This window comes from Macaca fascicularis, chromosome 13 (assembly GCF_037993035.2).
Source record: "Macaca fascicularis isolate 582-1 chromosome 13, T2T-MFA8v1.1".
Classification (NCBI taxonomy): Eukaryota; Metazoa; Chordata; class Mammalia; order Primates; family Cercopithecidae; genus Macaca; species Macaca fascicularis.
This window is the reverse complement of record NC_088387.1, coordinates 3,954,568-3,970,577: the sequence shown is the minus strand read 5'-3', so window position 1 is coordinate 3,970,577 and position 16,010 is coordinate 3,954,568. Positions and strand designations below refer to the sequence as shown.

Here is a 16,010-nt window from a genome sequence, read left to right as displayed (position 1 = left end):
GTGTTCTTAACTTTTTAGCAGTTCATATTGATACCATTATTATTTTTTCCATTGAAGATTTTGGAACATAATTTTGTAGAAGATGAGTATGATTTTGTACCACGAGCCAGCAGTGCAGCCTTATAGAACTTTTTAGCTTCTCTACCCTAGAAGGCAACTGTTGTGTGCAAAATAAATAGTACTTGGCTGACTTACTCTATGGGTGAGTTGTAAAGATAAATGGTAGATGTAAAGGGGTCTTGGAAAACTGAAGACACTTGAGAAGTGAAAGGTATTACTAGTAATGTATTTAAATGTAAAGAAATTAAATTTGAATGTTAAAAATTAAAGGAACACTAAAAGGAAGGAAATATAAAGTGTCAGTTAATAGGTGAATTTTTTAGGTGGTAGGAATGTGAGTAATTTTTTCCTTTCCTTTTCTGTTTTCTGTATTTTCCAGTTTTCTGCAACGAACACGAATTGCTTTTATAAATACAGCAAGAAAAGCTATTTTTGAAAAGGAACACTTAGCAGGATTGCATAATGTACTTAGCATTACAAAGCAGTGTATAAACACAATTCAGTGATGAGGGAATAATAGAGAATGTCCCAAGAAAAGATTGAAAGATCATACTGACTTCAAGAAAAGGCTTACGTACCAAAACCTATAATTTTTTCTATGGAGAGTGCTGTGTGCCACTTTGATAGTTTGAAGTTCTTTGAGTTCTGCGTTTATCAAGACAGTATCTCATCTGGTACAGAAATTGTTTTATTGCAGCAGGAAAAAATTAGTAACATGAAAATGTTTCAGTATGCTGAAGGTGTAAAAAAACCACACAAAGTGGCAAAAATGGGTTTTATTAGGTTAGGAATAAAACCTGATCTAAATATCTTGGACTTGTGTATTTTTAAAAGATATCTTAAATACGTGAAAGACACACAGCACTATGCTTAGAATGTGAACTGTTGGCTTGATTTAAAATCAGTTGCTAAAAGCAAGTACAGGTTGAAGATTAGAGCCAGTACTTGTACTTCTGGGAAACTGCGCCCTTCACCTAGGTGTCTGAATTCTTCCCTTCCCTTCCTGTCCCGTCCCTTCCCGTCTCACTCTGTCAGACTGGAGTACAGTGGCACGATCTTGGCTCACTGCAACCTCCACCTCCTGGGTTCAAGTGATTCTCCTGTCTCAGCCTCCCGAGTAGCTGGGACTACAGGCATGCGCCACCATGCCCGGCTAATTTTTTTTTTTTTTGTATTTTTAGAGATGGGGTTTCACCAGGTTGGTCAGGCTGATCTCAAACTCCTGACCTCAAATGATCTGCCCACCTCATCCTCCCAAAGTACTGGGATTACAGGCATGAGCCACCAGGCCTGGCCTTTTGTTTTGTTTTATATACCTTGGTGAGAGTCCCTTCACGATCAAAACCTGACTAGTTTGTGGGATGTGCATGTCTGTAGTACCCATACAACTTCAGCAGTTGTTTGAGAACTGTAGCCTTAGACAATGATGGTCTCTAAGGTTGAATCAAAATAAGATCCACAAACAGCTGTATTTTTGTATCTAAATGTTACATAAAAAGCTGTTTCTGGTGTTAAAACTTTTACCATTAAAGGACAGAATAAGAGCACATTGGAGCAGACTGTTACCAAACTTTTTTTAGGGCATGTGTGCTAGCTAGCACTTTATGTACTTAGTTACTCATAAAGGCAATACCTGGTTCTTGTAAATTCTCAAATGGCCTCCCACTGCCCCCAATTCAAAGTAAAAAATAAACAAGACACCCAGATACTGCTGTACAGTTTTCTTGAAGGTAGGCTTCTTCCCAGCTTTGCACCCCACCTGAAGATCCTGTCTACTGCAGCTTGCAGGTGCCTGTGGAGTGTTTGCAGCTTCAGAAGTACTTTTTTTTAAAAACTCTTCTTAATTGTGGTAAGATACATGTAAAAGTTTACCATTTTAGCTGTTTTTAAGTGTACAGTCCGGTTGCATTAAGTACATTCACACTGTTGTGCGACCATCGCCACCATCCGTCTCCAGAACTCTTTCATCTTGCCTGAGCCCACCTGTTAAACAGTAACTCCACCCGCAACCACCATTCCGCTTTCTGTCTCTGAATTTAACTACTTTAAATACTTCATATAGGTAGAATCATACAGTATTTGTCGTTTTGTGAATTAACTTACCGTAATGGCTTCAAGGTTCATGCAAGTTGTAGCAAGCTTTGGAATTTCCTTCCTTTTAAGGCGGAATAGCATTTCATTGTACGTATGTGCCGCGTTTGGTTTACCCGTTCATCTGTGGATGGACACTTGGGTTGCTTCCGCCTTTTGGCTATTGCGAATAATGCTTATTAATATAAATGTACACATAAATATCTGTGTCCCAGGTTTCCGTTCCTTTGGATATATTCTCACAAGTGGAATTACAGGATAATTCTATTTCTGATTTTTTGAGTAATTGCCATACTGTTTTTCATATCAGCTGCACCATTTTAAATTCCTATCAACAGGGCTCACTGGGCCCAATTTCTTTCCATCCTTATCAACCCTTTTTTTTTTTTTTTTTTTAAATAGTCACTATCCTGCTGGGTGTGAGGTGGTATCTCATTGTGGTTTCTATTTGCATTTCCATAGTAATTAATGACACTGAACTTTTTTTATGTGCTTATTGGCCATTTGTCTATCTTTAGAGAAGTGTCTGTTTAGATCCTTTGTTTATTTCTTAGTGGTTTTATGTGTTTATTGTTACGGTTTATGGTAGGAGTTGTTTATAATGGGAAGTGTATGAACCCCTTATCAGATGTATGATTTGCAGATATTTTCTCCCATTCTGTGGATTGCCTTTTTACCCTTTTTTGCCCTGTGATTTACAGAAGTTTTAAATTTTGATGTAGTTCAGTTTATCTGTTTTTTTCTTTTGTTACATTTTGCCCAAGAAGTCATTGCAAAATCCAGTGTCGTGAAGCTTTTATGTTTTCTCCTAAGAGTTTGATCGTTTTAGCTCTTATATTTACGCCTTTCATACACTTTGAGTTTTTTTTTAACGTGGTGTAAGGGTCCAACTTCTTTTGCATGTGATATCCAGTTTTCCTGTCACCATTTGTTGAAAAGATTGTCCTTTCCTCATTGAATGGTCATGAAGAAGTTCTTCTAAACACAGATGACCCTGGGTTGCATCATACCTTAAGCCAGTTTTTAACCAGTTCCTTAGTTGTCAGTATATGCCTTAGCAGAGAATTGACAGCTAAGTAAGACAAAGAGTCCCTGAAAACAAAGAGGTATGGAGTAGAGAGATGGCAGGGTGCCAAAGGCAAATTTTGTTTCAGCCTTGCTAGATAATGGGTGGCCACAGGCTGCTTTCTTTGCATTTGTGTCACATTCATGAATTATGTTATGCTGCTATAATGTGCACATTCATTCATTGCATATTCTTTGCCTGTCGATTCTCACTACATTCAGCAAATGTTTTTTAGGTAACTATTACATAAAGATAGGATAAACCTGATTGAAATGCTTGTTCCCTGGTGCTGTAAAGAAGTAGCACTTGAACATAAATTTAATTTCTTCAGCAAGGCCAGTTTTATACTTTGTGCAGAAAGGGTACACTCGCTAATAGTTTTGCCTTGAGAGTACACCAAACAAAGAAGGCAGGGTTATTTATAACCTGTTGTGCCCACCCTACTGTTATGTCTGGTTTCCATTGGCTGGAACAGGACCTCACATTCTGTATTTGTCCCGATTGGCTAACAACTTAGAACTTTTTAAAAGAGGCAAAGGCAGAGGAGAACAAAGGAAGGAGGAAGTAACTTGTGGAATGCAGAGAAAGGTAAAAACACCTTCAGATAAGGAAGAGGAACAGGCTATGACCTAATGCTGACTTGGACCTGTGTGTGTGTGTGTGTGTGTGTGTGTGTGTGTGTGTGTGTGCGCGCGCGCGCGCGCCAGGGCAAGTATTTAGGCTACATTGTGGGAGCTAAGAACATAAAGTACATTGATTTCTTTATTACAGCTAGCAGATGTTTAAGAATGTTAACACAGGTCTTTGAATAAATTTTGCTTCTAAGAGAAGTTACTATTTATTCCTAATTAGATGGGGAGGAAAGTCTTTGAAGAGGAACCTCTACTTTTTATAAATGTGTACATTTATATATGACTGTAGTAATAAAGACTGATAAAAAGCCACTCAAAATCAGTTTCATTAATCAACAGACTTTAGAGTTACAGATATGTAACCCATCAGATTAACACTGAACATTTGAACATTTTGTGGGTATGTAGTGGGAGTTTTTCTTTCTTTTTTCTTTCTTTTTTTTTTTTTTTTGAGATGGAGTCTCGCTCTGTCGCCCAGGCTGGAGTACAGTGGCGCGATCTTGGCTCACTGCAGGCTCCGCCTCCCGGGTTCACGCCATTCTCCTGCCTCAGCCTCCCGAGTAGCTGGGACTACAGGTGCCCGCCACCTCGCCTGGCTAATTTTTTATATTTTTAGTAGAGATGGGGGTTCACCGTATTAGCCAGGATGGTCTCAATACCCTGACAATGTGATCGACCCGCCTCGGCCTCCCAAAGCTCTGGGATTACAGGTGTGAGCCACCCCGAGCGTTGGGATCACAGGTGTGAGCCGCCGCGCCCGGCCTGTAGTGGGAGTTTTTCTAGTGTGTAATGAACTGTTTGGAACCTTGTAATGTTAGTAGTTCTTTTGTAAATAGATGAAATACCTTTTTTTTTTTTTTTTTTTGAGCCGGAGTCTCACTCTGTTGCCCTGGCTAGAGTGCAGTGGCCTGGTATCAGCTCACTGCAAGCTCCACCTCCCGGGTTCACACCATTCTTCTGCCTCAGCCTCCTGAATTGCTGGGACTGCAGGCGCCTGCCATGATGCCCGGCTAATTTTTTGCATTTTTAATAGAGACGGGATTTCACTGTGTTAGCCAGGATGGTCTTGATCTCCTGACCTCAAGATCTGCCCGCCTCAGCCTCCCAAAGTGCTGGGAAATATCATATTTACATGAAAATGAATGTTCCTGGTGATAAACATCATTCTTGGGCTAGATAGTAAAATCCACCAATAACTATGGTAAAAAGAAAGAATAAAGTTTAGAATGAACTGAGAGTAGTATGTTCCAGCAGAAGATAAACGTTAGGAAAAATGCATGCATAAGTGATCTTGTTATATTTTTAAATAAGCATGTCCTTGATGAGACCCTTAATAGAGTTTTGAACATCCCTGTTGAGAGAGTGGAGAGAGGAAGTGTTTTGTGTAGGTGTTCAGGATCCCTGGGCTCCTCGTAGACAGAGCTACTCTCCCATTTGCCTTCACCTTACCTCACCTGGCTAGTTGTTACTGCTTGTTAGCACTGGGGACTGGGCATGGCTGTATTGACAGCCTGTAATTTAGTTGGTCTGTATAATTTGATTTTTAGCTTGTAGGTGAGTTTTAGCTTGTGAACCTTTCGAGGGTTGGGAGATTTCCACATATGACTCTCTTGTAGAGTCACATATGGAAACAGAAAAGAACGAAGAAATTTTGTACTTAGTTTTTAGTTCATTACTCTTAATTATCAGTCTTTTTCAAGTTGTTGTGCTTTTTCTTCAAGAACAATCTTGTTCAGACCCTAAACCTAAAACTCACAGGGGACAAAAAAAAGCATGGCTGCTAAAATTGAAGGTGGGTTTGGAGAGTGGAACCCTGCCTGCTTGCTGTTTTTACCCCCAACTCTCTTCTTCTCCCCGCCACATCCACCCTACATCCAGTCATGGCCCCATAAAGATTCTGCAGTCAAACTTTCTGGTTTTATAGGTGAAGAAATGTTAGGCTCAGTGCTGTTGGACTCACTCCAGATCACACTGTTAGGCAGTCGTGGAACTGGGATTTGAGCCCATCTTTTATCACCAAATCTACTAGTCTGCTGTTATCGTTATGTTGTAGACCTTGGATAACTAACTTAAAATAACTGTGTTCCCTGTGTTACAGTTTTCAAAGGGTTTCCACATATGTAGTCTCATTCGATTTTCACTCTGTGGACTGGCAGAGTAGATTACTGTAACAGTAGTTTGTGTTTATTGAAGGCGTACCCTAAATGTTAAGGATAAGGGTACTTTTGCATTCGTGTATTCACCCTTCATCTGTTTTTTAAACTAATTTTTTGAAAGACAGTAATTGGCTGCCCTGTTAATGTGACTGGATAAGGAGAGATTGGCAGGTTATTTTAGGTTGTGAATCACAGTTTCAGAAACCGTTATCACGTTCCTCAAGGTCATCAAGTTCTGTGGAATTAAATTGGGAGCCTGGTCTGCAAGAGTGCCTCTGAAAACTGGAAGGCAATTTTTGTTTACAAGTCTAGCTTGGTAATTGGATGGTTTGTCAATGCAGCGCAGTCACTTCTCAGTGAGTACCTTTAGTCAAGAGGACACGTTGTAATTCAGGAGGTTGCTTGGAACAGGAAAAAAACTGAGGGAATGTGTTATTTCTGAAGGATATTTCTGTCAAGTAGTGGTATCCTGATTAAATGCCCTCCTCCGTTCTAGGGAATGGAGCAAAATTTAAATGGAGTTTAAAGAAGCAAATCAGTCATCTAGAGTGGAGAACTTTTCCCTGGATGTGAGTACAGAGGCATTGGCGGAGTCTCTTTTTCGAAGATCCCTGCTGAGTAGCAGAAACAGCCACCGTGCCGGCTAATTTTTTTTTTTTTTTTGAGTTGGAGTTTCGCTCTTGTTGCCCAGCCTGGAGTCCAATGGTGCAATCTCAGCTCACTGCAACCTCCACCTCCCGGGTTCAAGCGATTCTCCTGCCTCAGCCTCCCGAGTAGCTGGGATTACAGGCACGCACCACCATGCCCGGCTAGTTTTTTATTTTTAGTAGAGACAGGGTTTCTCCATGTTGGTCAGGCTGGTCTCGAACTCCCCACCTCAGGTGATCTACCCACCTCAGCCTCCCAAAGTGCTGGGATTACAAGTGTGAGCCACTGCACTCAGCAATCTTGTATTTTTAATAGAGACAGGGTTTCACCATGTTGGCCAGACTGTACCTCAGGTGATCCACCCACCTTGGCCTCCCAAAGTGCTGGGATTACAAGTGTGAGCCACTGCACTCAGCAATCTTGTATTTTTAATAGAGACAGGGTTTCACCATGTTGGCCAGACTGTACCTCAGGTGATCCACCCACCTTGGCCTCCCAAAGTGCTGGGATTACAGGTGTGAGCCACCGCGCCCGGCCCACCATCACCTTAATCTCTTTTCAGAGATTGAAATAATGTAAGGCAGAATACAGTTTCTGCAGAGTTTGGTCTGTCTGCTTCCAATTTCTTGTTACTCGTGGGGTTCTAATACCAATTGTGGGAATCTGTATCCTTGGAAGACCCTTGGACTCCACTTTTTCTCTCTCAGCAGTGTTTGTCAGAACCTTTGTCCAGTCTCTCAGCCACTCTTCTAGGATTGCCAAATATTCTCAGAGGGAAAGTAATCCGGTTTGGGGAAGAGAGGGGAGGCGGCAGGTCTCTGAAGATTTTTGTCCTCTTTGGAATGTTGGCTAGTAATTTTTGACTATTTGATTTCTGGATCAATAGGAGTTTGTTGTTCATGAGTCAAGTTATTGGAAACGACGAAACTAAAATGTTCAGTCCTTCGTTCTTTCCTTTTCCTTTTAAAGTTTTAAACGTTTGTCTGGAGTGGTTTTGTTACTTTGGAGTTGGGGGAAAGAACCCTTAATACCTGTTTTATTTTTTGTTGTTGTTGCTGTTGTTTTTGTTTTTGTATTACAACTGTGCTTCATGCTGCTACCCTCATTAAACCATCATTAAGGATTTTATTGGCCTTGTGCAGTAGGTATACAACAGACGTTAAACACTGGAGCTCTTAAATGATTGGGCCACATGTATAAAATACACTTGACTCCTTTATTTACCTTTGTTTAACAGTTTAATAGCTGCCTTTAATTATCGGGGTATGTGTTTTTAGTGTATAATGGCCAGAACTCCAAACTCTTTACTTGTTCCAGCAGGTGTATGGATTCAGTTTACATGTAGTCCAGAGCTGGGTGTTAATGTGTCTCCTAGATTTCCTTTAAGGGCTGAAGTCTGTTGGGACTGGACAAAGTGAGCCCCTTGAAAACAGAAGAAATATTTAACAGAGCATGTGGCACTTCTGGGACTGGATAATGAGCACATTGGGTATTCATGCTCCTCCTACCTTGGGACTTAAAAATAAAATCTCTCCTCAGGGTTAATCAGTTTACCACCTTTTCTCAGAGCACCTTGCACATGCCCCTAAAACTTTTTTGTATTATCTTGTCTCTGTTGGGACTTAACCTTTTGACAACATTTCTGCATGTCTTTTAGGTATCTTTTAAGGGTGACAGTAAAAATTCAAATTGTTATAAATGTCAACACAGAAAAACTAAATCCTGCAGTATACTAAGAATAAAAATATTTAAGAAAATATCTGCTGGCTAGGCATGGTGGCTCATGCCTATAATCCCAGCACTTTGGGAGGCAGAGGCAGGCAGATCACTTGAGGTCAGGAGTTCAAGACCAGCCTGGCCAACATGGTGAAACCCCATCTCTACTAAAAATACAAAAATTAGCCAGGCGTGGTGACAGGCGCCTGTAATCCCAGCTCTTGGGAGTCTGGGCAGGAGAATCACTTGAACCCGGGAGACGGAAGTGGTTGTGAGCCGAGATGGTGCCACTGCACTTCAGCCTGGGTGACAGTGCGAGACTTTGTATCGAAAGAAAAAAAGAAAATATCCGCTAATGTGTGTGGGGTAAAGTGTCAATGGTTTAAAGTGTTAAGTAAAAAATTCTCATAGATCATGTCAGAGCTGATTTGATGTGGGTAATATATAAGGCTTCATATGGTAACCATTTGATATACATGTGTATAGTTACTAGAAGAAAATTATCTAAATAGAAGTTATATTAATTTTGTTAAGGATAAATGTAGTCATATCCCAAAATGTAGTCATTTGTGTTAGAAGGTTTTGACTTTACAAGGGGTTTCATTTAGCCTCTTTTTATGAGTTATATTTTATATTTTGCTAGCCACTAAGCCAGCTGCCACTTAATGTGAACCATCATTTGGTCATCCTGGTGGTAGTATAGTTATTTAAGTAAGTGTTGCCTTAAGGAGAATGACAGATTTACTGTTATAGTTTATTATCAATGGTAATTTTTTCTGCATCATTTTTAATTGACTTCTTCTAGGGCTTTGGCAGAATATGTGAATCACACTATGACTGAACTCTTAAGTGTCCAGTGTGTAAAGCAAAGACAGAGTTTAAGAGCCATGCTATGGGACAACTCATGAAGGGAAATATTTTGTTAGATTATCTTATAATGGTAACAAGTAAAGTAAGCACGGCCATGTTCGTTGGATTTGGTGATGTTTTATGTGAGTGAGTGTTAGGATTGGTGCTCAGGAATACATAAAGATATTTTTCTATTGAATTTTAAATTTAACAGTTACAGTTTAAACATATCTGTAGGAGGGTGTTTTATAGACAAATTTCACTTGTAAAGCTGGAGAATGGAGAACTTCAGAAAAAGTTTACTTAGTATTCTTGACTTTCATCAATTGGACATTTGAATTTATTTTAATTTATTTTCTTGATATTGAAATAAAATGTCAAAAAGGAATACATTATGTTACAAAACTGATGTATTTTTTTTCCTCCCCAATACAGAAGCTCCACCATGAGGCGAGGTGGATGGAGGAAGCGAGCTGAAAATGATGGCTGGGAAAAATGGGTGTGTTTTAAAAGAGTAAAAATAATTATATCGAACTGTCTAGATATTTTTCATTCTTCTTTTAGTTTATAATGTGGTTTAACTTGTTTTCTAAATTGTAAATTACTTTAGACACCAAATCCTTGAGTTTTCATAATGTATTGAAAGCCTTATGATGTTTATAAACTTTATCCCCTAAGCTTTACTCTCAGGAATTTTACCCTGAGGAAATAAATACGCCTAGTGCACAATAATTTACTGTATGATGATTTTATTGCAGTATTGCTAATAATACTGAAAAACAGGAAAACACATAAATGTCCAGTAATAGGGGATTGGTCAAATAAGTTATCTGTGTATAGTAGAGCACTGTACAGTCATTATTCAGCTTTATATATCTTAACCTGGAAAGATAACCTTGACTAAAACAGTGTGTTACAAAGAAATATTTTGCATGATTATATTTTTGTAAAACCTCTATGCTCTGAGATATAGAAATAAGCTTTGAAAACAACACTTCAACGTTTTAATGAATAGGATTATACCAGTTTTAATTTTCTTCCCTATATTTCCTGTATTTTCTGAAAAGAGACTTTATAGTGAGCATGTAATATTTTAATAATCAGCAAAAATTATGCAGTCATTTCCATTTTCGGAAAAGAACCATGTACTTCTAGCCACCTACAGCTTTAATTTAAAGACCTAATAATTGAAATCAAGCTTAATTATATCAAAGTTCAGGAAAAGTATAGTTGAATCCCTAGATCTGTCAAGATGTTTAGCAAAAAAAGTTATTTTTTAATATTTACTGTGAGGTGGATGTTATCTAATGAAAGTTAATATTACTGTCAAATAGATTGATTAGATCCAGAATTTACCCACTGGAGCATTCATTGCATTCTTATCCATGTGTAGGGAGGACTACACTGGTTTATCCAGTTGCCTCATTTTTACCTGAAATAATTCATTTTAAGCTCTCTGTATATGGGAGATAGTGGAAGCCAGTCTAAAATATGCTCTGAGGCTGGGCGCGGTGGCTCACACCTGTAATCGCAGCACTTTGGGAGGCTGAGGTGGGTGGATCACCTAAGGTCAGGAGTTGGAAACCATCCTGGCCAAGATAGTGAAACCCCGTCTCTATTAAAAATACAAAAATTAGCTGGGCATGGTGGTGGTCGCCTATAATCCCAGCTACTTGGGAAGCTGAGGCAGGAGAATCACTTGAACCTGGGAGAGGCAGAGTTTGCAGTGAGCTGAGATTGCACTACGGCACTCCAACCTGGGCGACAACAGCAAGACTCTGTCTCAAAAAAATAAAATGAAGTATGTTCTGAGACCACTTGTCAAATTTGTAGTTGGTTTAAACTTTGGTGTAACTTGCTCAATTACGTACATAAGAACAATATGTTGTGATATTATTATTATTACTATTTTTTGAGATGCAGTTTTGCTCTTGTTGCCCAAGCTGGAGTGCAATAGCACAATCTCAGCTTGTTTGCAACCTCCACCTTCTGGGTTCAAGTGATTCTCCTGCCTCAGCCTCCTGAGTAGCTGGGATTACAGGCATGCGCCACCACGCCCGGCTAATTTTGTATTTTTAGTAGAGACGGGGTTTCATCATGTTGATCAGGCTGATCTCAAACTCCCGACCTCAGGTGATCTGCCCTCCTCGGCCTCCCAAAGTGCTGGGATCACAGGTGTGAGCCACTGTGCCCAGTCGGTATTATTATTATTGACCTAGCTTTTTTTAAAAGTAACTTTTATAATCATAAGAATGTAATAAAGTTAAAATGAGTTGATAGAGGGAAAATTCTTCTTTGACCTACGTGTGTGTTTGTTTATTTATTATTTTTTGAGATGGAGTCTTGCTCTGTCACCCAGGCTGGAGTGCAGTGGCGCCGTCTCGGCTCACTGCCACCTCCACCTCCTGGGTTCAGGCAATTCTCCTGCCTCAGCCTCCTGAGTAGCTGGGATTACAGGCGCTGGGCACCGCACCTGGCTGATTTTTGTATTTTTAGTAGAGACAGGGTTTCACCATGTTGGCCAAGCTGGTCTCAAACTCTTGACCTCAGGTGATCCGCCTGCCTCGGCCTCCCAAAGGTGGCTCCTTACAGGTGTGAGCCCCTGCACCTGGCCCAGCCTTCCTGTTTTACGTATTGCCTTGCCTGTGGTTTACGCTTATGAGGTTGTCATTGTGTTCTGATCACTAGCACAGAATAAGGTCCATTTATTTAGTTTTTAAAATATAATTTTTATTTTTTTCAAAAAAGGGGGGAGAAAATGTAACCTTTGTGATTGGTTTATCTTTTCTTTAATTCTAGGGTGGGTATATGGCTGCCAAGGTCCAGAAATTGGAGGAACAGTTTCGATCGGATGCTGCTCTGCAGAAGGATGGGACTTCATCTACAATTTTTAGTGGAGTTGCTATCTATGTTAATGGATACACAGGTTGAGTACTTTTTACTTAACCCTATTTTGGCATGTATTTTTATTAGGATTGAGAATGATTTGTTTTAAAATTCTATTTTTACTCTTTTATTATAAATAAATGATTGTAAGATGATAAAAAATAAATCATCTGCTTAGATACTTCTTTTTCCTTTCCATGTTGCTTTTACCTACCATTGTCTTTAACTTTTATCAAAGTACGTAGTTTCAAAAAGTCACATGAGGTTTAAAATGTGTAAGCTAACTGGGAAATTACTGCATATGGGTCGTAGGACTTGTAAACTGTGAGCTTCACTGTAGGTCCATGTCATTGGTAACACTCTAGATGTCATTATCCATAGGTCCTTTAGGGTAGGGTGGTGTGTGGGTGTGTGTCAGTGTCGGATTTCCTAGAGAAGAATCTTTTACTGTCTCGTCTGGAGAAGAGTGTAAACTGCCAGCATTTGGGTCACCAAGCAGGAAAGGAAAGGACCTGAATTCTCACAGTTTAGGAAGTAAAATTTCACTTAATCTCTCTATTCATTTTTTCATTCCTACCTCCTCTCCACCAGCTGTGCCTCTTGTCATTGAGTCCGGTATCTGGAAGGAGTAGTGTAGTCTTTATTCTTGGTGAATGAGGAAAGAAATCTGCGAATTCTTACTTGTCTGTGGCACAGTTTCAAGGATGATTTTATCCACACATCCACTTTTGAAGGTGCCTGTGTCTTTATTTCATGACTTTCTCTTTGTTTTACTGGCAACAAGCAGCTTCTTTTCGAGCTTCCATATGGCCAGCTTCAGTTTTATCTTTCTCTGAACTGTAAAGTCAGTTAGCACTTGTCTGTTAGTTATCAGGTTTTCGCCTAAATTTTTCTCTTTATTTTCTTGGGGGATTCTTCTCCTTATTATCATTTCATTGTATTTTTTGAAGTGAATGGCTGTAAATATTTGTGTCAGTCTGTTGCATATTCCCCTGTCCCCTTCTCAGCTGGCTGATACCTGCTATCTTTCAGGTCTCCATGCCTCACTTCCCCTTGATAGTTTGACCCTTCATACTGGTTTAGGTGACTTGTGCTCTTCTGGAGCTACGGCTCCCTAAATGAATCTGCATCTTAGAGTTCTTTAGACCTTTCCTTAGTTGTCTGTTTACTGGACAAGAGCTGGAGCTACATTTTCATCACTCTGTCCTTGGTGCCTCTACAGTGACTGGACACAGTCATTCAGGACATATTTATTGAATTGGAGTTAAGTATTAATTAACTGGTACATTTATCTGGTTTAGTAAGAGAAGAGTGTGTTGTTTGTAATTAAGGGTTTTATTAGACATCATTGATGATGAGTTTAGTCTAAGAATGTCACCTCAAAATAAATGCTGGTACAGCGTTGGGAAGTTCACATGCAGAAAGCTTGTAACTTTTCTCCGTAGGTAGGTGTCCTAACAAATTCAAGCTCTGTGGACTTCTGAGATGCGCTATGAAAAATTAAAAATGTTAATGAAAACAGGTAGGCATTGCTTCTTACGTTAGCCCGTCATGGAAGTCTCCAGTTCAAGAGAGCACCCTTATTCACATAGAAGGAAGAAAAAGAGATTCTTTGTGTGAGGGAGGACAAATTAATATTGCAGTAATCACTTTTTTGATTGAGAATCTGGAATTCTAAATCTGCTTTTATCACTAATTTTTGTGACTGTAAAACATTTTCTGTTTGGATCTATTATCTATCGTTTTCTGTAGGATAGAGATGATAATATTTTTGCTGTTGTTATTAAGATTTCATTATAATTGTACAAATAAAGTTCCATTATGCTGAATTTCACAGAGACATCCAAACTGTGGTGCTATAAAATAACTGTATTTTTAGAAAAATTCAGTTTTAGTGAATACAGCTTTATAGATAAAACAGCATTAACAATTAGCAAGTAAAGAATAACTCTTTAGATGCAGTAAGACAAGTTGGGGGTGCTATTTTGCTTTTGATTAAAAAAAATAAGCTTTATTTCACAGTTTGAGGTGTACTGGTCAGCTATTTTGTAGAATGCCTATATATATATATATTTTTTTTTAAATTGTATCATCTTTCTTCTCCATTAGCATGTAAGCACCAAAGCTACAGGCGTTGTCAGTTTTGTTCATTGCTATTGTGAAAGAAAGTTCTCAAGCCAGGCACGGTGGCTCACGCCTATAATCCCAACACTTTGGGAGGCCGAAGCGGGTGGATCACAAGGTCAAGAGATCGAGACCATCCTGGCCAACATGGTGAAACCCCATCTCTACTAAAAATACAAAAATTAGCTGGGCATGGTGATGCATGCCTGTAGTCCCAGCTTCTCGGGAGGCTGAGGCAGGAGAATCGCTTGAACCCGGGAGGTGGAGGTTGAAGTGAGGCGAGATTGTGCCAGTGTCCTCCAGCCTGGCGACAGAGTGAGACTCCCTCTCAAAAAAAGAAAATAGAAAGTTATCTGAAAAGGAATTTGGAGGAAAGAGACTTCATTCCAGTGAACAGTTTGCAAACCTGGGAGTTGCAGCTTTCACTGTAAAAGAAGGTGTGGTCCTTTCTTGTTGATTCTTAACCCTGCTCCCCACAGACTTTAATAATCCAAGTTTTTCTTGATTCCTTTAAAGCTCCCAGTTCTGCCATCTGAGCCTCTCATGATTTCATGGTCCTTGTCCCTTCCAACCAAGTTAACATCGAACTTGAACTTGGAGAGAAGACCCTCTGATAGTTCACCTGTCAACCTATTCGTCCCTCCACCTGTACCCAAAAATGTTTTTTGCTTGTTAAGATTGACTTCTTTGCCTTCTATCCTTTTTGTTTGTTTTGTTTGTTTCTTTGTTTTGAGATAGGGTCTCCCTCTGTCACCCAGGCTGTAGTGCAGTGGCACTATCACGGCTCACTGCAGCTTCAACATCAGGTTCAAGCCATCCTGTCTCCTCAGGCTCCCAAGTAGCTAGGACCTCAAGTGTGTACCACTATGCTCAACTAATTTTTTAATTTTTTATAGAGGCGAGGTCTTGCTGTATTTCCCGGGCTGATCTGAAACTCCTAGGCTCAAGCGATTCTTCTGCCTCAGCCTCCCAAAGTGTCAAGATTACAGGTATGGGCCACCATGCCTGGCCCATCCATTTTTTAAATTAAATTTTTTTTTTAGATTGTAGATTCACTTGCAGTTGTAGATTCACTTGCAGTTGTAAGACATAGCACACAGTGATACTGTGAACCCTTTACCCAGTTTCCCCAAATGGTAACATCTAATAAACTAGCAAACAATATCACAACTAAGAAATTAATACTGATGCAGTTAATATACAGAACATTTCCACACTACAAAGGTCTTTCATGTTACTCTTTTATAGTCACACCCACTTCTGTTCGCCGCCTTTCCTTAACTCCTGGCAACCACTAATCTGGTCTCCATTTTTATAATTTTGTCATTTCAAGAATGTTATGTAAATAAAACATACAGTATATAACCTTTTGGGATTGGCTTTTTTCACTGAGCATAAATTTTCAGGTCATCAAAATTGTTGCCTTTTTATTGTTCAGTTATATTTCATAGTGTGGATGTGTATGTTAACCTTTCATCCGTTAGGGACATCTGAGTTATTTCTTGGTAGGCTATGAACATTTGTGTGTGAGTTTTTGTATGAATACAAGAGTACAGTTGTTGGTTCCCGTAATAGTTACGTCTTTAGTTTTTGTGAGAAACTGCCAAATTGTTACGCAAAGTGGTTATACTATTTTATACTCCCACTAGCCTTGTATGAGGGATAAACTGTCTTTGCATCCTTGCCAGCATTTAGTGGTTTTCATTTTATCCATTTTAATAGATGGTGTTGTATCTCTTTGTGATTTTAATTTGCATTTGCCTGGTGGCTAATAGTGTTGAA

General features: G+C 39.4%; 1 protein-coding gene across 48 annotated transcripts in view; it reads left to right on the top strand.

Annotated features, from left to right (window-relative positions):
• Positions 1 to 16,010, top strand: part of REV1 (REV1 DNA directed polymerase) — an 88,831-nt gene that overhangs the window by 15,853 nt on the left and 56,968 nt on the right. For 33 of the 48 annotated variants that reach the window (XR_012421946.1, XR_012421943.1, XR_012421941.1 and 30 more), the window contains exons 2-3: positions 9,654 to 9,717; positions 12,018 to 12,144. Coding sequence is in view for 25 of the 48 variants with exons in the window: in XM_074011078.1 (XP_073867179.1) it covers positions 9,664 to 9,717; positions 12,018 to 12,144 (181 nt within the window). In the remaining 23 variants the exon portion in view is untranslated. Of the gene's footprint in view, positions 1 to 6,501; positions 6,575 to 9,653; positions 9,718 to 12,017; positions 12,145 to 15,124; positions 15,218 to 16,010 lie in introns of all 48 variants that reach the window. The other 15 variants (XR_012421945.1, XR_012421938.1, XR_012421944.1 and 12 more) reach the window with 3 other exon arrangements.